This window comes from Capra hircus, chromosome 17 (assembly GCF_001704415.2).
Source record: "Capra hircus breed San Clemente chromosome 17, ASM170441v1, whole genome shotgun sequence".
NCBI lineage: Eukaryota > Metazoa > Chordata > Mammalia > Artiodactyla > Bovidae > Capra > Capra hircus.
In genome coordinates, this window is record NC_030824.1 from 19820707 (window position 1) to 19844312 (window position 23606).

Below are 23606 nucleotides of genomic sequence, written 5' to 3' on the forward strand. Positions count from 1 at the left end.
CTGGGGCAATATCACTGCCAATGGCTGAGATCTCAGAGTCTGACATGTGGTTTAAAAAAACCATGCGATGCTACACAAATGTTCACAGCAACACTAGGCACAAGAACTCATAGGTGGAAACAACCCAAGCATCCATTAACCAGCGGACAAATGGATAAACAGAATGTGGCATGTCCATACAGAGGACTACAACTCAGTCATAAAAGGGGATGAAGTGCTGACACAGGCTAGGACACGGATGAACCTCGACAGCTGGATGCTGAGAGGAAGAACTCAGATACAAAAGGGCATTCATTGTACAACTCAATTCATGGAAAAGTCCCAAACAGGCAAATCCACAGTGACAGCAAGTGGACTGGTGGACGCTGGAGGTTGGCAGGGCTTGGGGGTGGGGGGGGAGTGGGGAGTGGCTGATAACAGGCATGGGGTTCCCGTATGGGGTGATAAAAAGTTCTAGAGTAATGGTCGCACCATACTGGGAATGTACTTAATGCCACTGAATCGTACACGTTAAGATGGTTAAAACGGTAGATCTGATGTTATGTGTGTTTCACCAAAATTAAAGGCAGGGGAGAAAAATCACTCATTTTTCAAATAAAGTCTTTGTTACGCCACACGGTGAAATCCATACCAGAAACCACAGAATAAACACGGAAGACAGAGGAAAGGATGACATGGCCCCCCTGGGGGGCTGACAGCACCCGCTGTGCCCTGGCAGCTAGAGAGCATGCCCACGGGCCCCCACTAGTGCTCCTCTAAGATGCTGAAAGCAGGCCCTCCCCATGACAGGAAGCATGAGTGCTCCTCCTCCTACCCACGATGCCGAGGGCCAGCTGGGCCCGTCCTCCTGCTCCGCCTCACCTGAGGGCTGGGAGCTTGGAGGAGGGAGGTCCGGAGCCTCCAAGGAGGGGAGGGGTCGGGTCCCAGGTGGAGGGCCTGACCAAGTCTGGTCAGTTTCTCTTTCTTTTAATTTTTACTGGACTAAATAAAGCCCCTTACAGGAGTTTCCTTCGTGGCTCAGTTGGTCAAGAATCCGCCTGCAATGCAGGAGACCCAGGTTACATCCCTGGGTCGGGAAGCTCCCCTGGAGGAGGGCGTGGCAACCCACTCCAGTACCCTTGCCTGGGAAATCCCACGGACAGAGGAGCCTGGTGGGCTACAGTCCACGGGGTCGCAAAGAGCCGGACACGACTGAGCGACAAACCACACCACCACACTGCTGCTTTACAACGCTGTGTCAGTTTCTGCACACCCGTGTTCAGTCGCTTCAGTCGTGTTCGACTCTTTGGGACCCTATGGACTGTAGCCCTCCAGGCTGCTTGGGCCACGGGGTTTCCCAGGCAAGAATACTGGAACGCGCTGCCATGCCCTCCAGGGGATCATCCCGACCCAGGGATTGAACCCGGTCTCCTGAAATGCAGGCCAATTCTTTACCACTGAGCCCCTGGAGAAGCAATCGGGGTTAGATTCTGCTGTACAGCAAAGGGAATCAGCTGTGCGTATACATATATCCCCCCTTTTTTGGATTTCCTTCCCATTTAAGTCTCCACAGAGCACAGAGTAGAGCCTGAGCTATACAATAGGTTCTCATTAGTCATCTATTTTATACATAGTATCAATGGTGGTGTATATATATATCAATCCAAATCTCCCAATTTCATTCCACCACCCTCTTTCCCCACCCCTGGTGTCCATATGCTTGTTCTCTACATCTGAGTCTCTATCTGATCAGCTTCTGAAACACCAGGACCAGACGCTCAGGCCCCTCAGCACCCCTACCTAGGGCCGAGGGCAGGAGCAGGGCACTCAGCCCACAGTCCAAGGTCTCAGCCCCCAGGCCTGGGTGTCCTCACACACGACCGCCCTTGTGCAACTGGGTCCCCCATTAGAAAGGCCGTTTGTTCCCTCCCTGAGCCACGACCTGGAGCTCTGGGCACAAAGAAGCTGCATGTCAGCAGTGGGGCCTCAGAAGGACCTCTGGGACAAGAGCTGGGGGGGCGGCCAGCTCACCAACTCAGGATCCCAGCCATCCCCAGCCTCTGCTCCTCCCTTCCACGGCCACAATATGGCCAAAAACAAGACCACCCTTCAGGGCTGGGGTCAAGATGAATGACAGCAAGCCTGCGAATGGGGCTCAGACACCCCCCCCGCCGACCCCGCCAGCCTCAGCCTTCCTGTTGGTACAACGCTAGTCTGATGGCACCCGAACATCTCCCAGAGATGGGGGCCGGGGGATCAATACCAACACAGCCCCGACAGTGCCTGTTATCTCTGGCTTCTCTGGGCCCATCTGGACACCTCTCCCATCTCACAGATGGGGAAACTGAGGCTCAGAGACAGTCCACTGAGCAGGGGAGGCAAGGGCCCAGCCATTCAGGCTCTAATGAACAATGGGGACATGCTGATGGCTTCCACAGAGAATGTGGGGTCGGCATCGCAGCGCAGGGAGACAGTGCAGCTGATGGGGGAACAGGCTGACACCATGACCCCACAGCAGTGGATGCCAGCAGGCCCTGCCCCTCCCCTCAAGGCGCCTAGGAGCGCTGCTACCACTCTGTCTATAAGGCCATGATGTGCTGGCCCCAGAGGCCACGGACGCTGTCCCCCAACAACATGGTCACACAGACCCATTTTCTGGAGGACAAAACTGAGGCTCTGAAGAGACGAGGCCAGTCTGAGAACACCCAGAAGCGGAGCCTGTCCCCTGCACACCACACCACAGCCCCGATAAGGGCATGTGTCAACCTCCTCCCCACCACACAAGCTGCAGGGCCTGCACACACATCGAGGGCAATCAGAGTGGCCAGAAACCACTCACCTTTCTTGGCTGTCTCCATCTCTTCTTCCGTCCAGCGAGAACTCTCGTTCATCTCCATGGAAGCTGAAAAGGAACACAACAGGTGTGTTGGCAGCAGTCTGCAGAGGGGCGGTTTCTCTGCCTCTGGCAGCTTGGGGCACTTGCTGGGATGGGGGAGTGTATGTGCAATCACCCCATTTCACAGATGGGGAAGCTGAGGCAGTCCAGGGCCTCTGCATACACCTGACAGAGCTTGGTGACTGTGTTAGGGCGGGGAGATGAGGAGGGACATGAGCTTCGGATGGGCAGGGACCTCATCTGAGCGTGGACTCACCAGGGCTGGATGAGTCTCTGTGGTGGGGGCTGCCCAGGTGTTGCAGGGGCTTGAGCAGCAGCTCTGGCTTCTACCCAGCAGGGGCCAGGAGCCCCGACTCCAGCTGGGACAATCCAAAATGCGCCTAGACATGGCCCCCTGTCCCCTGCTGGGGAACCCTGTCCTACAGGGTGATTATTAGACTCTGCTCCGACCTGTAGAGCACATGGAGGCGGCTCGTGTTCTTGAGAAGTAAGGCAGCTGCCTTCAGGGAGCTGGCCAAGGGTCTGCCGTGGCTGTTTCTGAGCCTCTCCTCCGAGATCCCCTACGCGTGAGCCCCGGTCCTTCCCTGAAAGTCACTTAAGACGTCGTGAGAGGGGTGAGCATGAGGGACGTCAGCTTCATGGACTTGGTGCCTGGAACAGCACCAGGCACAGAGTATGCACTCGGTAAAGGCCGCTGACCCCCGGGGGAAAGTTTGGACAGCTTCCCCAGCTCTCTGTTGCCACGGCCAACTTCCCCTTCCCCCACCTACAGGACCCCCAGAGGGAGGCTCTGGAAGCTGGAGCCCGGAATGGGGAGCCCGTCAGAGAGACCAGGCTTGTGTTTTCCACCCCATCACCCAGCCCCAACATTAGCTTGAGGTCCAGAAGAATGACCCTAGAAGTCAGGTGCACCAACACCCTTCTGAAAAGAGCCCTCCTGCCCCGTGCCTCTGGGCACGCTGGCCCCAAGGGGCAGCCGGCAAGAGCTTACAGGAGCCGAATGGGATTTGTGGCCAATGGGCTGGGTTTGAATCCCAACTGACTCCATGACTTTACGGAGGCAATGTTCCTTCTCTCAGGCTCAAATAACCCATCTATGAAATGGGTACAAATGATCTCTCGCAGGGAGAAGGGAGAGGAGCCTGGCATAAACCTCGGGTGTGGACAAGGAGGGCATCTGTGAGACAGAAACCATCCCTTCCATCAACTCCCACCCTAGGAAGACATCCAGGTGGTTGGGGCCTCAGCCTGAGCACTCAGGCCTCGGGTGGGAGTTCCCGCAGACACAAGAGGGCAGGCTACAAACAGCCAAAATGGTATAGACAAGCACACACCGGCTGCCCCCCTGTGGCCAAACTTGGGAATTGCTATGTAATTCTTTTTTCCCTGACCTTAGGTTCAGAGCACCTAGGGGCGGGCATCTGTTGAGCAGGAGAAACTGAGGCCCACAGAGGTGACAAACCCAGATGCCTCCCAGGGCTGGAAGGGATAGCAGCACTCAGGCCCTCTTGAAAAGGGGTGGGTTTTTGGCCATGCTGTGTGGCTTGCGGGATTCTAGATCCCTGACCAGGAATTGAACCCAGGCCGCCGGCAGTGAAAGCCTTGGGAAGACCCGAGGGCAGATCTTCTGATTGAAAAACAAAACCAAACTGGTGCTCTGGATTTGTAGGTGAATTCTCCAGTTCTGGAAGGATCACAGCTGAAGGCCAGAGAACCTGCCCCAGGCATTGTTCTAGGCTCTTCCTACACGCAGTCACTGAAATGCTCAACCCCACAAGTTATAAGCATTACTTACAACCCTGGTGCTGATGAAGCCATCAGGACACAGAGAGGTCAAATAGCAAGTTTGCAACAAATGCTGGGATTCTGAGCCCGCTGGGCCTCAGCGCCCCTTCCCCAGCCCAAGACTCACCCAGCTCAGCGCTCTGCTGTGGGGTGACAGCCTCCTCGCTGTTGGCCTCGTTGGCCATCGAGCGGGTGATGCGGCCTTTGCGTCTCCCCTGGCTGTTGGCAGTTTTTCGGCCTTTGGAGGTTACTGCCTCCTTCTCATCGTTGTCTTCCCCAGAGGTGTCGTCCGTCTTCTCCCTAAAGGCCAGAGAGGGGAGGCAAGGATGGTTTCACCTGGGCCAGGAACCTAAACGGCAGTTTCAAGACACCCACTTTTCTTTAGCAAGATGAGCGCTGGCTGCCAGCGATTTTCTACTAGCCCAAGGGAGTGGAAAAAAGGGGGAAAGCTCGGGGTAATGCGGTAGCAATCTGCAAGGCTCCTTTATTCACCAGATTGAGGGAATGAGGCTGGTAGAGGTCTGCAATGCCATCTTATTTATCAAAAGGGAGGTGAGAGCTGGTAGCTGTCATCTGCTTTATTCTCCAACAGGGATGTGGGCTGGTAGGTAACTGATTGCCTTATTTTATTCATCCAATGTGGGTATGGGCTGGTGGCTATCTGCAAACCCATTTTTCTTAAGTTATTTATTTGGCCGGGGTAGGTAGGTCTTCATTTCTCCAAGGGCTTTTCTCTAGTTGTGGAGAGTGGGGTTCTCAGGCTTCTCATTGCAGTGGCTTCTATTGTTGCAGAGCTCTAGCTCTAGGGCACATGGGCTTTCAGGAGTTGTGGCTCCCGGGCTCCAGGCTCGTAGGCTCAGTAGCTGTAGCACACGGGCTTAGTTACTCCAAGGCATGTGGGATCTTCCCGGACCAGGGATCGAACCTGTGTCTCCTGCATTGGCAGGTGGATTCTTTACCACTGAGCCACCAGGGAAGCCCTGCAAGCCCATTTTATACATCAACTAGAGATGCTCTCTGCTATCCATTTGCAAGCTTACTGGATTAAATGCATAGGGGTGCAGGCTGGTACACCCTTCAGGCCACTTTACTCCCCACAGAGGAGATGTCCCCCTCCCTACAAACAATGCTAACTCTGCCTTCTGTGTTATCACGGGCCACTGGGGCTTGCAGAAAACGCGAGAGGAGAGTACTCCGCCGGCCTGATGCGGGCCGAGTCAGGTGTGTGGGGAGCATGTGACCTCAATAGCTGGGGCTGGGACTCTTCTCAGAAGCCGACTCAGGGGAGTTTACTGCAGGGCCGCTCAGATTTATCACCACCACCTTCCATTCCTCTTCTTGAAGGCCCTCGCAGGAGCGTCTGGGAGACAGGGGGTAATGAAGCCAGATGTTCTCAGAAGCCACATTCCTGAGCTCGCTCCAGGTACCTGGCGCTAAGCTGTGCCCGCCCCCCCCTTCACCCCTTGCTCGGAGTGAATCTCCAGCTGGCGGTGCTCCACCCCTGGCAGGCACGGGAGGCCGTCAGGGGCCCCGAGGCGAGGCTGTGCCTTGATCTGCAAGAACTCACACTGACAGCAATAATTCTAAAGGTGAGGGCTGCCGCCTGCGTGTACCTCGTCCTCTCAGATCTCCCCCCCTCCCGCTCTCAGCATCTCAGGAGACTCAGCGGAGGAAAGGGGAGAAGATGGGGAGGTGGGGCAGGGGGGTGAGGCAAAGAGTTCCAAAGTCATTGCCTGGATTTATTAGCTCAGGAGTAGAGCTCAAATGAGCCATCAGTCTCTAAGGTCTCCAGAGGCTTCAAGAGAAAGGCGGGCAGGCGGAGGAAAGAGAGAGGAACAGGCTTCCGGAAGGGAGGAGGAGGGGGGTGCGTGCTGCCAGGGGACCGGCAAAGGAGAAAGCGCTTCCCTTCTCAGCAGGAGATCTGCTGTAGATAGACAGCAAATGCTCACACGCCTTTACGGAGGGTGGAGGGCGGGTGGCCTGCAGGCTGAGTACCAACCATGGCCCCCCTGCTAGCCTGCCCGCCCGCCTGCCACCTGGGGGTTGTGGCCGGGCCCCCCGCAGGACCGCCGGGCTGGCCTTACTTGATCAGCTCCTCCTTGTCATTCTCCACATCAGGCTTCTCCTCCTCCTTCTCCACCTCCTTCTCCTTCTCCTTCTCATCTTTCTCCTCCTGGCTGCTGCGGGGCATCTGCTGCTGCTGCTGTTGCTGCTGCTGCTGCTGCTGCCAGGCCCCAGGGGAAGGCAGGGGGCGGTGGGGGAGAGAAGGACACAGTCAGGCAGGCAAGGCTCTGCACCTGGACTGAGAGCTGGAGGGGAGGGGGAGTCCGCGGGAGCCCCCTTCTCCAACACCTACACTGTGAGCTGGGCAGAAAGCCCCACAATCTGGGGCACTGGGAGGCAGGAGTCAAAGGGCAAGGTATAGAAAGTGCTCGTGTCAGACCCCTGGCCTCTGGTGACTGCGTGACCTTGGATGAGAGTCTTAAGCTCTCTGTGCTCCGATTCTTCCCTTTGAAAGCATGCCTACCCCTCAGCCAGGCATGGGGAGGCCAAAACGAGAGAATGCTTACAGAGTTGGCATCTGGCACCAGGATTTAAGCATGGTGGGAGCCCCAAGGCAGGAGGGTGGGGCCCTGGTCAGCTTCAGGCAAGAGCAGGGTGAACACAGGGAAAACTGGGTCACAGCCTGAGGCCCCTGCCTGCCTGCCTGCCTGCCTGACTGACCCAGACAAAAGCTCAGGCCAGCTCTCCAGGCCTCAGTCTCCACGTCTGTAAAATGGGTAGACGGAAGGGCTGTCCCCAGGCCCATTTCAGGATGGCTGCTACCATGATGAGGGCCTGCTTTTGCTGCCGTGGGCCTGGTCTTCCTCTCCAGTGAGTCAGCCCTTGAAGGGGAAGACAGCAGGCCTGCTGGACAGGAGAGATCAAAGGGGCTTACAACAAAACCAGCCCCCTTCCTGCAGGTCTGTTCCTTTCATCTCCTTCCCGAGTGAGTGAAGCCGGCACTGGCCAACCTGCCCCAGTCAGCCAGGCTGCTGACCCTGCCCTCACCAAGACAGGGAGGGCAGGCGAGCTCCTCCCCACACTGCCACCCGACTTCCTTTCTGTCCTGCCTGATTTCTTTTAAGCCACACACTGATTCTCTTAGCCATCCCCAAAGTGCTCCTTGCGAGCAGCTGCCAAAGCAGACCATCTTTCCAACCCCAGGAGTCAATGAAATTTAAAAAAACGAAATGCAAAGCCTTTCAATGTGTGCTGACGGGTGTGGTCACACCAACATTTAAACCAAGGAGAAAGAAACCCAAGCAGATGGAGAAGGTGAGGGCATAGGGCAGGGGGCTCCCTTTCTCCCCACCTTTCCTCCATACCAGGAACACATGCTGATCCCCAGCGCAGGCTGCCTTGGCCTGAGACCCCACCTCCCCTAATCCCCCGCCCTTCTCTGTAGTTTTAATTTATGATTCACGATGTGGCTGAGCACAGGGGTCAGCTACAGGCGATCTGCACAGAGCGGGGGTCTGGGTATTCATGGGAACCATCGGCTTTCTGAGACTGCAGCAATGTGAACCCAGGAAGCTCCTGGCTCAGGTCTGCCCCCTTCCCCAAGAACCTTCCTCTGATCTCCAAGAAGAGGGGCAAGGAGGCAGAAAAGCCTCCCTCTGCCCCCTGTTATGTCGCTGTCAGTCCCCAATGGGCGTCCCAATGTCTCTGAACTGTCCCTCACCACCACCCCAAACCCTGAAACACTAAACTTCCAACCTCTGGGGAAGATGGAAGGGGGGGCGGCGGGGACCAGGATCCAGAGCGAGGGGACATGGCATGGCCGACTGGGGAGGGACCCTTGCCCCGTGGGCTGCTTGGCATGCCTGCTGTCTTCACCTGTGAGACCTGCCCGGCTTCTGCACATTCAGGAACCTGACGCCTACGGCCTGGAAGGGCAGGGCCGGGGCTTTCCAACCTCAAGGGGCTTGATGTCTCCTGAAACACCATCGTTGGACTTTGTGCCAAGAATGCCCAACTGGGCTGCAGCTTCACTCCGAAGCTTTATCTGCTGTCCCTCCCAGTGGTTGACTCCAGGAGCACCTGTCATTGTCCCCTGGGTGTAGGTTGGGGGCGGTGTCTTCAGCCCCCACCAGAATCTCACCCTTGGGCCACAAAGCAGGCCACCATCTGACCCCAGCACAGCCAGCAGAGGCAGCTCTCAAATTGCTGACCCAGGCGGCAGCATGCCACAGACCCCAGCCCTGCACTAACACAGCACGACTGACCGGGGCTGCTCCCAGGAAGTCTGCACCTGTGCCCTCCTGCCCAGGGCCCTCCTGACTCAGCCCTCCCCACATCCTCCAAAAGCCCCACTGAGGAAGAGGCCAGCACTTTCCGAGAGCTCACTACCCGCCCCGACGCTGTGCTGTGCAGTCTATTGATCAGTTCCTGGCCCCTCTGAAGTCCTGAGGATAAAGATCATGAAAAACCAACAGTAATGGTGACCTGGGGTTCATCCACTGTGGCCGCTCCTTCCCTGGACCATGCCGCCCTAGCCTACCTCCGTCGGGAAAGGACAGGGACCACTGTTCCCATTCTGCAGAAGAGGCAACTGAGGTTCAGACAGGCAAAGCCTCACCATCTCAGAGGGAAGGAAAAGGGGGCTCTCAGAGGCGGGGAGGAGGCCTGATCCTGTTGTCCCTAAAGCCCCTCTGAGGGTTTCACCTGACTCTACATACTGGTTGGCATCACAGGCTCAGGTAGGGCGTCTATGGGCATCCTTGCCCCTTTCCATCAAGGCTACCTTGTCCCTCTTGCAAGATTCCTCGAGCCCCTGCCTGGGCCTGGGCCAGCCCATAAGGACCCATTCCCCTGTATAACCATCAACATCACAGCATTAATAATAAAAGTAGCTCCCAGTGCCCCGCACCCGGCATGTTTTATGTACTTCCTCATCTCCTTTATCAACCCCCATCACACTCCCATGTTACAGAAGACGACACTGAGGCACAGTGAGGGTGACTGACAAAGCTGGGCAATAGCAGTGGCAGGATTCAAACCCAGAGGCTGAGTTGACCCCGGGCACAACCAAGCCCCTCTCCTGTCATCTCTACCACGCCACCCCGCCCCTGACTGCCCCAATCCTGCCAGTCTTATGGGGAAGCTCTGAAATCCTGATCCGCACCAGAGCCTGGTCATTATTGCTGCTGCCTCCCACCCAGGTGTGCAATCCCAATGCCAGACCCCGTGGCCTCCAACTTGACACTCTTTTCAAGCCCCCCAGGGCAGGGGTGGGTGACTCCCACATCTCATCCTCCGGGAGAAGTGACTTCAGGGTCACTCTGGAGCCAGGGCACAGAGCCCCATGGATGGGCTCCCAGTTTCCTGGGGCCTGAACTCCATCTTCCTCTGAGGAGATGTCCCTGCACCCCAAGCTGAGTGATGCGAGTGGAGGGGATAAAAGAGAGAAATCCCAGGTCAGTCTTGGCCTGAAACCTGGTTTCCACTGGGAGGGACAGTCAGGCACAATAGTAACCAGCTGCCTGGGACATGTAGGAGGTCAGTGGGTTGGCGTCCACTCGCTCTGGGAGACTGATGGAGCCAGAGGGAGGCCCCAACTCCCAGGTCCCCATCAACCAGCTCAGTCCCTGAAAGCCTTCGAGGACAGCAAACATGGTGACAGCTAACTCTGAGACGATTCACACCTATTAGAGCTCCGCTTCCAATCTTAGGCCCATCATTGATCGAAACTGCACTTGCTGGGTTACATGGGCAATTTAGAGCCACTGTTCTCACAGCTGCACACTCAGGTCACCTGGGGAGCTCTGGGAAGTCCCGACGCCCAGGCTCCACCCACACCAGTCATATCAGGACCTCAGGGTGACAGTCTGGCAGCAGCGTGTTTAAATTCCCAGGGTATTCCAATGGGCAGCTAGGTTTGACGATCAGCAAACTTCTTCTGTAAGAGCCAGATGGTAAACACTTTAGGGCCATCGGTCCATCAGTCTCTTTCGCAACTACTGACTCTGCTGTTTATAGTGTGAAAACAGCCAAAATGTAAACAAGTAAGTGTGGCTATGTGCCAATAAAGTTTTATTTACAAAAACAGGTAGGGGGCCAGATTTGGCCTGCGGGCCATAGTTTGACCACCCCCCGTCACTGACAAGCACTGTTCAAACGGAAATGCACATACAAAGCACCTGGGAATATTGGAGAAATGCAGATGCTCACTCAGCATGCCTAGAGCAGGCCTGAGAGTCTGCATTTCTAAGTAGCTCCCGGGGTCCCCCCAATGCTGCTGGTTCCCGGACCACACTCTGAGGAACCAGGCTTCTGGGGTGGGGTAGGGTGGGGGTCCTTGTTTCACAAAGCACACCCAGGACCCTGGCCACTAGCAGCTGGTGATGCCTGTGGACCCGGGAAAAGACCGGAAGCCATACTCCACCATCTCAAACGATTCTGGAGCCCACGGTGAAGTCCACCTTTGCTTTCCAGACACACCATCGGTCATGCTGACAGTGGGCTTCGTGCCCAGTGCTTGGGCGTGAACACCACCTCCCAAACCACAGCACAGCTCTGCGGAAAACCTGACCGGATCTAGGGCTAGCCAGAGCCCTCAGTTCAGATCCCTGAGAGACCCCTGCTTACCGAGCGCTGAGTGCGGGACAAGCAGCCCGTCACTGAGCCTGCGCTATGCTAAAGTCCCAGACCGGAAGCAGTACAGAAAAATTATGAATAAAAACAACAAATGCTGACGAAGCACAACGAACGTGTGACGAGGCCTTCTCTTCGGTTCATACCTGTAGTTAGTAACAGCCTCCCAACAGTCTGTTTTACAGACGAGCACACAAAGACACAGAGAGGTGAAGTAGCTCGCCAAAGGTCACACCGCATTTTCCTAGCAAGATCCCACAGACAGGCGCTCAGCCTCTCACCCTGGACTGGGGGAATCACAGGCTCCTCTCACTCCCACTTAGGCCAAAGTGTGCCTACTCCCCTTGTTTATTCCCTCCACAAATACACTGTGAGCCCCCATGCTGCTAAGTCACTTCAGTCGTGTCCGACTCTGTGAGACCCCATAGACGGCAGCTCACCAGACTCCCCCATCTCTGGGATTCTCCAGGCAAGAACACTAGAGTGGGCTGCCATCTCCTTCTCCAATGCATGAGAGTGAAAAGTGAAAGGGAAGTCGCTCAGTGGTGTCAGACTCTTCGCAACCCCATGGACTGCAGCCTACCAGGCTCCTCCGTCCATGGGATTCTCCAGGCAAGAGTACTGGAGTGGGGTGCCATCGCCTTCTCTGTGAGCCCCCATGGGGAGTACCAAATTATAGAAAATTCCGTCCCCAACATTATGGAGCTAGCACTTCAGTTGACAAAGACTAGGAACTATGACAGGACGCATGGAAGCTGCAATGTTAAGAAAATTTTTAAAGGTCCAGTACCTTGCAGGGGCAACAGCGATTTACCCTGATGAACAGGCAGGAGGGAGGAGGCCTCTGAGCTGAGCCTCCAAAGGCTTTTGGTAAAGAAAGGGGAGAAATGTTTCAGGGAGGGGGCCCGCTTGAGCAAAAGCAGGCTGAGAAAACGCCCACTGTCCTTACCGAACGGTATACTGGACGTGGCGGCAGAGTCTGGCCAGCTTGAACACCCTAGCTCAGAAATATGGAAGGCAGTTACTTCCCTGGTGGTCCAGTGGTTAAGAATTCGCCTTGCAATGCAGGGGACGAGGTTTCAATCCCTGGTTGGAGAACTAAGATCTCACATGCCCTGGAGTAACTAAGAGCCTGCGTGCCTCAAGTACTGAACCCGCAGGACACCATGAAGATCCCGTGTGCTACAAATCAGCCCCGACACAGCGAAATAAAAATAAATAAACAAACATTTTAAAAAGAAGAAAAAGAAAAGGAAATACAGGAGGGGCCCTGACGACAATCACTGAGGCCTTTTTCAGAAAGTGGAGGCGGGGAGGGAATGTCGTGTTCCACCCCATGTTGTGGCTGATGCGGCAGCTCGTCAAGGGAGGAGTGGCTGTCAGTTTGAGGAATGAGAGGAGAGTTCAGCGAAGAGGTGGTAGCGACGTCCAGGGAGGAGTTGGTGAGATTTAGTTCTCAGATGACAGGTCCTCCCAAAATCTGATGAGAATTTCCCAACACCCAGCAACAGTGACTGCAGCACAATCTCACCCATTCATTCAACAAACACTCTGCTGAGCATGAACTATGTGCCAGCGAGCAAATCCGGGAGGGGTCTGCCCTTGAGATATCCTATCTCTTGCAGAGTGAAGGGACATCCCAGGAGTCCAGGGCTTGGTGGGAGGAGTGAGGTCAGGGGTCAAGACCAAGACACAACAGAGTTTTCTGTGGCTGGCAGGCCCTCCCTGACATTCGGCCCCCACCCTTCTAATCCAGCCTACGTGTCTTCCTGAAAATAAAACTCAGGCTGGGGATGCCTTGTTGGCCGGTGAGGAGCATCCTTTACAAGACACACAGCTACAGGTGTGCTGGGTCGGCTTGTACCAGCTCACAAGTGCAGACTTCAGTTTCCAGGAATTTTGCAGGTTAGCTGTCAGAGACAGCCATTCTTAAAACTGGAAACACATAACTTTATAGTGAAAGAAATTATAGTAAAAACAAAGGTAGTAAGTACTCAAAAAATGCACCCCTTTCTCATTACTTGACACCACTGGCTGTGGTCTGTGCTCTTGTACGCAGCTGTGCCTACACGGTGCAGGTAGGATAGGATCGCGTCCCACCAGGTGTCAGGCACGTCCCTTTCCAACTCCACATTCAGCTGGTAGCCTGGAATCAGCGGGGGAGGAGTATTTCCACCATGGCAATCAGTGCGTGCTACAATCAGGGCTTTGCGCCCGGAAAGCTGGTTGTCAGACACTCACCAGCACTCCATCGCACACTGATGCATTCGCATAACCAGAGCAACATCCAACACCCACACCCGTCACGTCTGTTCTGCCCGTGAGGAGACACCTGCTTGAGGCGGCCAAGCCTCTGCTTTAACTGTCAATCAATCTTGTCCAGCCACTTGGGATAAAGTCAGTGGTCCACGCCTCAAGGCCGGGTGATCTAGCTCCTCCCATCCACACACACCCCTCCTGGAAGATGTCACACTGGTTCCTGCCTCCTGCCTCAGGGCCTTTGCACTCAGGGTGCCCTCTGCCTGGGAGACTCCCCCTCCTACTCTGTCTGACCGGTTCCTTCTTATCGCTCAGGTCTGACCCCAAAGGATACCTCCTCTGAGAAACCTTCAGGATCCTCTCCCTCAAAGCTGCCTTCTCTCCTATGTCAGCTGCCTCCTGACACGTCATTTACCTGTGCACCGTCGATCTCCCCCGGGGGGCGTGACAGCTCCGGGGACCTGGTTTGTCTTGTTCACTATCACCCAGAAGGGTGACACTGTGAAGGAAGGACAAAACGGACTGGAGCTTGGCCACTGTCTCCCCTGACACCCTCTCCACGGGGACCCCTCCTGTGGTGACCTGAGCTGGCGCAGGCCCACACGAATGCTGCTCTGCTGGTACCTCTTTCCTGATTCCTGGCAGCCAAGTTTGAAATGCCCGGATGTGAGGTCTGTCAGCCCCCACCTCTCACCCCCCGGGGGGTCAGACTGATCCCTGATCACATTTGCTGTGTCTTCCTGTCTCTTCGGTGCGGCCTGCCTCAGACAGTGCAGAGGGGAAGCCGGGTCTCCCCTGCCTCTGTGTCACGGCTGCTGAGAAGTCAGTGTCTCTCTTCCCCAAACGGCAGCCCAGCTTGCTGGGTCCCTGGGGCCTGGCCACTCCAGCCACTTTCCTGGGAACCGTGTGCCCTGGGCGGGGATGTATCTGGGAGACCGTGGGCCTGGACAAGCTGTCCATAGGACTCTGCCCACAAAACCAGGGACATCTGCTTGCTGGAGCCCTAAACCTGGACATGATCCCGCCCAGCCCAGCCTGCCCCCAGCAGAGCGGAAGTGGCCACCTCCTGCAGGCCTGGGCGGCCGAGGAGAGTCAGACTGACCCCCAAGCTGGAGGCCCATCTGGCCGGGGTGGCGGTCTGGGACCGGCCCCCTCATGCTCACCCAGCGGGCAGGGAACAGCACAGCCCAACCTGGAGGCAATGTGGCCGAGACTGGCGGGCCACACGTCCCCTCTGCACTTCACCAGGCTGAGCCATCCGGTGATATCATCCGCCTGGGGCAGGGCGGGGCGGGCAGCCAGGGTCTGGGAACCAGCACTGACTGCGTGCTGGCCGCCCCCTCCCTCCGGGGACGGCCGCTTGGCTGGCCCTGCCCTGGAATGCCTTCCGGTCACGCTGTCCCCCATGCGAGTTGCCCGCGGCGTGGGAGTCTCTGGAGTGCAGAGCAGAGCAACTGGGAACAAGGTCACCTGTCCCCCAGCAGGGAGCTGGGTAAGGAGGTGGGGGAAGGGAAGGAGGGTGAAGGAAGATGAGGGATACAGGGGAAAGGGCAGGTGTTGGGGAGACAGACACACAGAGAGAGGAGAGATGGGGGAACGGGACTGCAGGCCAGAGAGAGGAGGAAGTGGCGCCCCCACCCCCGACCCCGGACGTGCTCTCTCAGCTCCCAGGAGCAGAAGGCTGGGCGCCCTGTCCCTGTGCCCGTCTACAAGGGAAGAAAAGACAGACCATGTGGCCTCGAGACCACGACCAGCCCCGCTCCCAGCTGCCGAGTGGCCCTGAGGGGTCAAAGTGGGGGGGGGCACACACCCTTGGGGACAGGCCTCCTCCGTGGCATGCTCCCCCATCGCCAGGAGTCCCCCCTGCAGAGTTGGGCCACTGGTCTCAATCTTAGCTCCCCGACAGTTCGCACAGTTAAGTCACGGAGAGACTTCTGACCACAGCATTCCTGGGCTCCAGCACCGCATTTAGCTGGGATAATGCAGCCCCTCCGTCCATGAATCATGAACTATAAACCACAGTGCCGTCACTGGTGCTCCGAGCTGGTCCCTGCCTTGGCCGGTGACTCACCTCGAGGAGAGGACACGGGGGGCCTGGCCACAAGCTCACTAGCCACTCATGGCTAGATCTTGGGGACTGGGGTCCAGGGGGTTAGGGTTCCTTGCCAAAGCTCAGGTCTGTGGGGTTGGCAGGGGATGGGTGTGAAAGGGTTGGAATTCCTGAGCCTCCCTCTGTCAGGATAGGGGAAAGCTTCTGGAAAGTGGATGGCACCCTCTCTCTCTGGTTTTTGTTTGTTTTTGTTTTTGTTTTTTGTTGCGCTGTGCAGCATGTTGGATCCAGTTCCCCAACCAGGGATCAAATCTGGCCTCCTACATTGGAAGCGTGAAGTCGTAACCACTGGACCAGCAGGTAAGTCCCCAGGATGGCACCTTCTCTGACATTCCAAATGGCCAACAGGTGTCCCTGCCTCCAGCCGCTGCAGGGCCAGGGCCACTGCAGTGGATGCCAGGGCAGCCTTGCGTTCTCGGGTCACTGAAGGTCTGAGCTCAGAGACATCTGTTGGTCAATGCTTTTCATGCAGGAATTTTATATCTGCTTTTGTAATCATCCCCGCTTTTGAATGGCAACCACCACCATGACGAACCAGGGGCCCGGCACTGGGTGTGGAGAGGGTGTCTACAGGGGGGGTGTCACCTGAACACATGAGGCGACATCTTGCTGCCCACTCTGTGGTTAAGCATCCAGGCAGGTCAGCACCACCATGGAGCGTAGTTTGCAAATACGCAGACATGCGGGATTTGTCCCCAGGATGGAATGACCAGGTCCCTTCCTAGAAGAAGCTTGCTGCCCCAGCTGCTATGAGTGCATTCAGCCTTTATGGCCTCTGGGCTAAGACCTGGCCCTCTCTGCCCACCTGGGGAACCTGGGAAAGTGTTAGCCCACCAGAGAATCTTCTGTCCATGGCATTCTCCAGGCAAGAATACTGGAGTGGGTGGCCATTCTCTTCTCCAGGGGATCTTCCTGACCCAGGGATCAAACCCGCATCTCCTGCATTGGCAGGTGGATTCTTTACCATGAAACACCAGGGAAGCCGGGTGACCACACAGTGTCATACATCCAGCACCTCAGTGGAGGTGGGCGCCGGGGGTGGACTTTGGAGAAATGGAAGCAGGCGGGCCCGCCCACCTGAGGGACATCTGTGGGCGGACAAATTGAGCGGCCCCTAGTGGCCGTCCTTAGCTATGGCGTGGCCAGAGCCACAGGAAACACACCAGGACCGTAGCCTGTGCCAAGGTTCTGAGCTGCTGGAGTGGGCCAAGTGTTGGTCAGACACAAGGATGGGACAGCCGAGCTGTCACCTGAGCACCTGCTGTGCCTCTGACAGACGGTGACAGCTCCCTAGCCCTCAGTGAATCACCCTCCAGGCTCATTCCCACCTGGCACTTCCGGCTGTACAGAGCAGAGGGTCTCTGCCTGCCTTACCACTCCTCAACCACCCCCCCCACCCCATCTGCTCACAGTATTAACCCATGGGGGTCGACCACCAAGGGCACCCATCCGTCCATCCACATGTAGGCACCCAAACAGATACACCTGCCCACAATCCATGCCAGACTGGGGCACCTCCACCCACCTCCTGAGAGATTTATCAGCAGGATCACAGGTTTTATAAAATCATGGAGAGAGAAAGCAGCTGAGGTTCACTCCAGTAAGTGCATCCTGAATTAAGAAGAGGGGCTGCGGGGCCTGTGTCTGCCTTTTATTTCGCTGTCACGGGGCCAAGAGATGAGTTATGGCCACAAAGTCAACACCTGGGGTGACCCATTTATCCCGTATTTATGAACAGGGCTGGCGGATGGTGGTGAGGACAGTGGATCTGCCTGGCACAGGAGCCCTTCCGGGGTTTGTGTGTAAATCTCTGTCCCTGGCAAGGCCGGGACCACACCACGCCTCCTTGCAGCCCTCACTAATCAGAGGGAGGGAAGAGACCCGAAGGAGGTGGAGGCCTCCTGCCCTGCCTTCTCTCTTTCTGCATCCCTGTTCTACCTTGGGAGCCCCAGCCTGAGATACCAGCTTGGGCAGAGGGTAAAACCTCACCGGACCCCATGACCGCAGCATCACAGCCACAGCTGATCCAGAACAACTCAGATGAAAAGAGGAAGCAAACATTTCTTCTATAGCCATAAAGCACTCCAGGGCCCCCAGTGCCCTGATCCTGGCCTCTGTCGCAAGTCACACACACTCTCTATACCTCCTCCCTGAGCCTTATCACACTCTAGCCCACAGGTCCTGTGGGCTGAGAACAGATTTCAAGAGCAAATATGAGTTGTCTGGCCTAGACAGCATATTGTTGTCATTGTTTCATACGTGATCTGAGACTTAAAAATCAGACAGTTTCATGTAATTCCAGATTTCCAGGTCATCATTATATATTAAAAAAAAAAAAAATCAGATCTGGGCTTCCCTGGTGGTCCAGTGATTAAGAATCCTCCTGCCAATGCAGGGAATATGGGTACGATTCCTGGCTCTGGAAGATTCCACATGCTCGGGGGCACCAACTGTGTGCTGTCTACCACAAGCACTGGGCCCACACACTTTACAGCCTGTGCTCCGCAACGAGAGAAGCCACAGCAAGGATAAGTCCTCGCACTGCAACCAGAGAGCAGCCCCCGCTTACTGCAACTAGAGGAGGCCCAAGGGCAGCAATGAAAAACTATTCATCCCAACCAATAATTAACAAATAAATACCACTTTAAAAAGATAAATTAGATAAAATAAAAAAAAAATCAGATCTGACAATACGGGGCCAAGTACTCAGCTGGAGCTGATGAGGTACAAGCTAGCTAGTTAACCCCAGGCCTCACCATTCCCTATTGTCTCCCATGGATTCTCCATCTCTTCACTCTAAGACCCTGGAAGGTACTCGGACTCCTGCTCCAAAGACTCTCAGGGCACTGTGCACTCTCTCGTGACCTGGTGCTCTTGCACCTGCTGTTCCCTGTGCCCAGTTCACCCTTACCTCTGTCCTCATCTCCAGGGGGCTGATCCTCAACCTCATCTTTGGGGGCCCTTACTCGATGGAACCTCTCAGGCAGACCACTGGCATACTAACGTGGAACCACCCCTGTATGCCTGCTCTAGATGACTGGGCATGGAGCCACCTGCATCAGCACACAAGCGTCCAGTGGACAGATGAGTCAGCAAGCAAGGCATAAACACCACAAAGTGAAAAGCATGGCAGCCAGGACCGGGGCGTCAGGCCCCCCACCTCCCAGGACTCCTCTGGAGATACCCCCTCCCTAAGGTGACGCCAACACACAGCCTTTCTTTGCCTCCCTCCATGCAAACGTGGCTTTCTGCATAAGGTGAGGAGAATGGCCCTGTCTCTCCCCATCTGACTCAGAACACTTTCCCCTCCTGAGCACCCAGCCCAGCCACAAGAAAGGGCTTCATGAGCCCACTCACAAGGTCCCTACAAAGGTAGGGGAGCAGGGGTTCTGCTACACAGGAGATGCTCAAAAAATACCTGACGATGTTTTTAAAATCAATCTAGAGGCCTTATTTCCCCCTTTGTTTAGCCACAGTCCATGCCATGCCCTATTGCCTCTTATGCCAGCATACTTAGGCTCTCTGCCTGGCATTTATTTGAGTTCTTGCCTCTCAGTCTAGAAAAGTTCCTAAAGGCACTTCAATTTCTAACACGCGGCAGCTAGGTCTTTAGAACTGACTCGCTCCAAGCTAATACACCTCAGTTTTACGCATCTGTAAGATGGGCGAGCAGGCTGGCCAATTGCGGCCGTGCTAAACCTAGAAGAAAACCCTATCCTCAAACCAATCGCAGCCACCCTTCAACGACTGGGCCCACAACAACCAATGCTCTGTCTCAATCATTTTGGCCTGATGTTCAGGATGCAGTAAGGGGTTGTCTATTGCCCCCTGCCAACAGACTTGCTTCCCTAATTATACGTGGCTTAGCCAACAGGGGAATGGACTCACAGTCCTAAAGCACAGTTTCCAGAAAGCAAGAAAGGAAACAGGGGATGTGTAGACCAACCCCTCAAAGGCTGTGGGCCTTGATCACAGAGTAGCTGCTTCACAGTGGACACTGGAACCCCAGGGGAGTTGGCTGGACTTGACACCCTCAAGGTCCTGTCCCTGCTGCTCTCGGAAAGGAAAAATGCCAATGTCAGGGAGCACTCACCTACCAGAACCTCTGAGTCTTGCTCTTCTGTCCTGCTAATTCTGACCTTCGTCCCTTTCCCTTGTGTGATCTCCCAGGCCAGAGGCCCCAGAGAAGGATATGCATCAACTAGTTCCAGTCCAGCATGTAGCAGCAGTGTCCAGCGCCTTCTGCAGGGTCCCGCCTACAACCCCCTGCCTGTAGCACAAGTCCACTCTACTATCTCCCTGCCTTAACCCCGACCCCCAACCTCAGTACTCCCAGCATCGGCTCAGGGCTGATTCTCATTAGCCCCAAAGCAAGACTAATCCATCCCCATCCCTCTGTCTCCCCGACACCAAACACTCATGAGCCCCCTTAAAAATGTGCGCCACTGACCCCCTTCATCTTTAACATATTTACTAATTTTTTAAAAAATGAATAGCCTTTTCCTCTAAGTCAGTGGTCAGCAGACTTTTTCTACAAAGGACCAGATGGTGAATATGTCAAGCTTTGCAGTTTGTCATGACTATTCAACTCTGCTGTTGTAACAGAAAAGCTGCCACGGTAATTCCTCAACAGGTGTGTGTAGCCCCGTGTCAATAAAACTTTATTCACAAAACAAGTGGCTGGCCTGACTCACCCAAGAGCCTTAGTTTGCCAAGTCCTGCTCTAACTTAAATCATCTCTCAGTCATATACAGTGATGTTTGAAATACGGCAATTTCAAGTACTGGCTACTCTTTTCCTTCAAAAATACGTTACACCAAAAACTATTAAAAATTTTTAGATGTTAAGTCTGTGAGCCAGTCCAAGTCATCCCGGAAGCCCAGGCCTTGCTCTGGGAATGTGACCTTATTCATCCCAGAGCCTATGGGTCACCAAGTCAGCTCTTCTAGAATTTTCCAGGCTGAAGATGGAAATGGCCATTTCTCCCAGCTCTCTTCCACACTGTTGGGGTACGACATATACCCCCAGAGAGGGTCTCCCAGCTGCCACTGAGAGGACCCAAAATGAGGGACCCACTGCTGAGACATATGTGGAAACATCACCGCGAGCAGCAGTCAGGGCTGCCAGCTGCCAAGCATGCTGGGAGTTGGCCGCAGAGCATGCTGGGAACCCATCCCAACACTGCCCCCTTCTCACCTGGCTTTTGCCTCGGCGCCGGTAGCTCCGCCTCACCAGGCTCTTATAGTTCTCATTCTTCTTGGTCAGGTAGTAATAGAGGACACACTCAGCCACTGTCTGCAGGACAGAGAGAGAGAAAAGACTTCTGAGGAGTGTGCAGTGTGGGCAGTTGGAGCAGGAAGCCTGGGTTCAAATCCCACTTCCTCCACACACTGGCTGGGCGACCCTGGCTATTTTACTGAACTTCTCTGGGCTTTGGTTTCCTCACCTGTGTCATGGGAGTACTTTACCACACACTTCATAGGTTTGTCATGAAGACCGAGTAAGTTAATATACGTACGTGTAAAGGACTTAGGACCACAGAGCACGCACTGCAAATGTGTGACCTCTCCGTATGGTGGGCGCTGCTACTATCAGCAGTCGCGCCGATAAAGCCGTCACCTGCCATCCACTTGGGAACAAGGCTTCCAGCTCCCCAGCTGGGGTCTGGGGTCTCCTTTCTCTCACGCCAGTTTCCTCCCCCCTAATACTTGAGGCCCCGAGTAACCTCTTCCAAGCTTCGTGCATCCAGCCTGACTAATGTCCCCATATGACTCTTCATCTCTTGGGACCTTTCTGTCTTTTCTCTGTCGTGGTCTTTTCCATGTGGACCTGACACCTCTGCTTGCTGAGTAAGTGGCTGTTTCTCTCTGAACTCCACCACCTCCTCCTTGTCCAAATGAGATCAGTAAGAAGGCATTATCCACAGAGAGCAACTGGAGGACAGAATGCGATGATGCCACCACCTGGGCCCACTCCAGGTGACAGCTCGCTTATGCCGGCAGCCATTACTGACATGATGTAAAATGTTTCTGTGATGCTCGGAGCTGGTGCCAAGCCAGGAACTCGCCTCTGAGGGGCAATCCATGAGGGCTGCTGGGTGCAGAGGCGGGCTGGGCCTCAAACCCCTGTGTCCTCATCTACTTCCTGGAACGGACTGTGAACAGAGGTGGCTCCCAGGCTAAACCTGACCACACACACGGCCCGCAAAATAGTTCGGAATAACATTTTATAATCAGATGCCAATATCTGCACACTGGGGGATGTGGGTGTCTGACTTCCCCTTGAACAATTCACGAAGAGTGCCTTCCTGCATTGGATAACCAATGGGCTGGCCCTGTAGGTGGGCACGAGCTGGCCAGTCCACTGGGCTCCCACCCTGCTACTGGCCTCACTCACTGTCAGGACACACCAGTCCCCAGAGGCACAGCAGGAGGCTCCAGCTTAGACCCTTCTAGAAGCTCTATTTGAGTCTTAGCTTGGGCTGCCTCTTAGCCAAAGAACACCATAAAGTTTATTCTCCAGCATAGAGACCTCTGATTTCCTCATTCAAACAGCGCTGCTCAATTACCAACGTCTGAAATCCCTCCTTGAATCTCCGGGGAGCCCCAACCTAGAGTCTCCTGCACTGTCCACACCCCTAGTAAGAAGCTGTCACTACCTCAGGGGAGAGGCTATTTATGGGCTTGCTTCTCTACACTGGTTTTTCAGGCCGGGAGAGATTTCGCTTCCCGACGCTGCCCCATCTCCCTCCTTCTATGGGTATCAGTTCATTAAGGGCAGATGCTGGGAACAACTGTTACCCTTTAAAACACCCGCCTGGATTCTGCTCCAACTGCCCTCCCAAAATTAGGAAGCATGAGGCCTCCACTAGCAGGGTGTTTGCAAAGCTAGGGGTGGGCAGACACCCCCACACTGAGAAACAAGATTCGGGGAAATGCTGCTTTAAACACCCAGACAAGCAGCTCCAGAAAGTAAACCTTTGCAGGAAGCTTGTCTGGCTCCACCCCGATGATGCTAGGGCCCAATGGCAGACTCTGACCTAGGGCCGCGTTCAGCCCAGCCTCGTGGGTGCACAAAAGGGGGCGTTACCATTCCCTAGGACGTTCTGTGTCCACCTGCCAATAGGGAGCTGGAGCAGAGAAGGGCACCACCCCTGTGAAGCTCGAGTGTCAGTTCTCCATCCGGTTTTATCCAAAGGGGATGAGGACTTTGCCAGCCACACGCCTGGCTTGGCATAAGGTGTGTCAGCATAGAGGCCATCAGAGGGACCTAGAAAGGTCATTCCATCCAGTGCCCTGGAAGACCAGCACTCTTGCCCATAAGCCTTAATTAGGATGCCAGGCACAGCACAGCTTCTAGAACCCAGGCCCAATCTGCCAGGATGCTCGCTGCCACGTCGGAGGAGGAGCTGGTGCCCACAACTCTCCTGGGGTTTCCCAGCCTGGAGCTCCGCCCCCGAGGGCCCGGGAGGCTGGGGCGGGGCCTGTGGCTGCTCCCAGGAGGGAGGCAGGAGGAAAGCGCTGTCAGACACAGCAAGGAGAGCAAGGGGCCGGCAGGCAGAGGCCTCGTGGGTGGGGAGGGAGGGTCCTTCACCAGCAGCCCAAGCGGCTACCCGCAGGAGTGGACGCCAGAGGGGAACGGGGAGGGGCGGGCGGCGCTGCACTCCTGGGCAGACTCACCTTCCTCTCCAGGAATGATGCGATCAGGCCGAAGTTCTTGGGGTGCTGCATGAATCTGCGAGGAGAGAAGGGCGGGCCTGAGACCAGGCCGAGGGGGGCTGCCCGGCTGGGCGGCCGCCGAGCTCCCGGGCGCCTGCCATCTCCGCGGGCCCGGCTGGACGGGCGCCGCCCCACTCGGAGCAATTAAGCCCAGGGGGGTGTGGGAAGGGCCGCGGCGGGCGGGACCGAGGGGTAAGAGAGGGCGTTTCTTGGAGTGAGTCAC

The 23606-nt window shown here is 55.7% G+C and overlaps 1 protein-coding gene and 1 long non-coding RNA gene across 17 annotated transcripts in view; one reads left to right on the plus strand and one right to left on the minus strand.

The window, feature by feature from the left end:
• Window positions 1–23606, minus strand: part of NCOR2 (nuclear receptor corepressor 2) — a 236218-nt gene that overhangs the window by 68619 nt on the left and 143993 nt on the right. For 15 of the 16 annotated variants that reach the window (XM_018061381.1, XM_018061395.1, XM_018061386.1 and 12 more), the window contains 5 exons: window positions 23345–23399; window positions 20862–20960; window positions 6745–6884; window positions 4788–4960; window positions 2819–2881 (listed from right to left, as the gene is read on the minus strand). In XM_018061381.1, the coding sequence (XP_017916870.1) occupies window positions 2819–2881; window positions 4788–4960; window positions 6745–6884; window positions 20862–20960; window positions 23345–23399 (530 nt within the window). The remainder of the gene's footprint in view (window positions 1–2818; window positions 2882–4787; window positions 4961–6744; window positions 6885–20861; window positions 20961–23344; window positions 23400–23606) is intronic. The other variant, XM_018061384.1, reaches the window with a different exon arrangement.
• LOC106503029 lies at window positions 15928–20713 on the plus strand. Its single transcript, XR_001296711.2, has 3 exons — window positions 15928–15965; window positions 18699–18922; window positions 19836–20713. It is a non-coding gene; the product is annotated as an uncharacterized LOC106503029 (long non-coding RNA).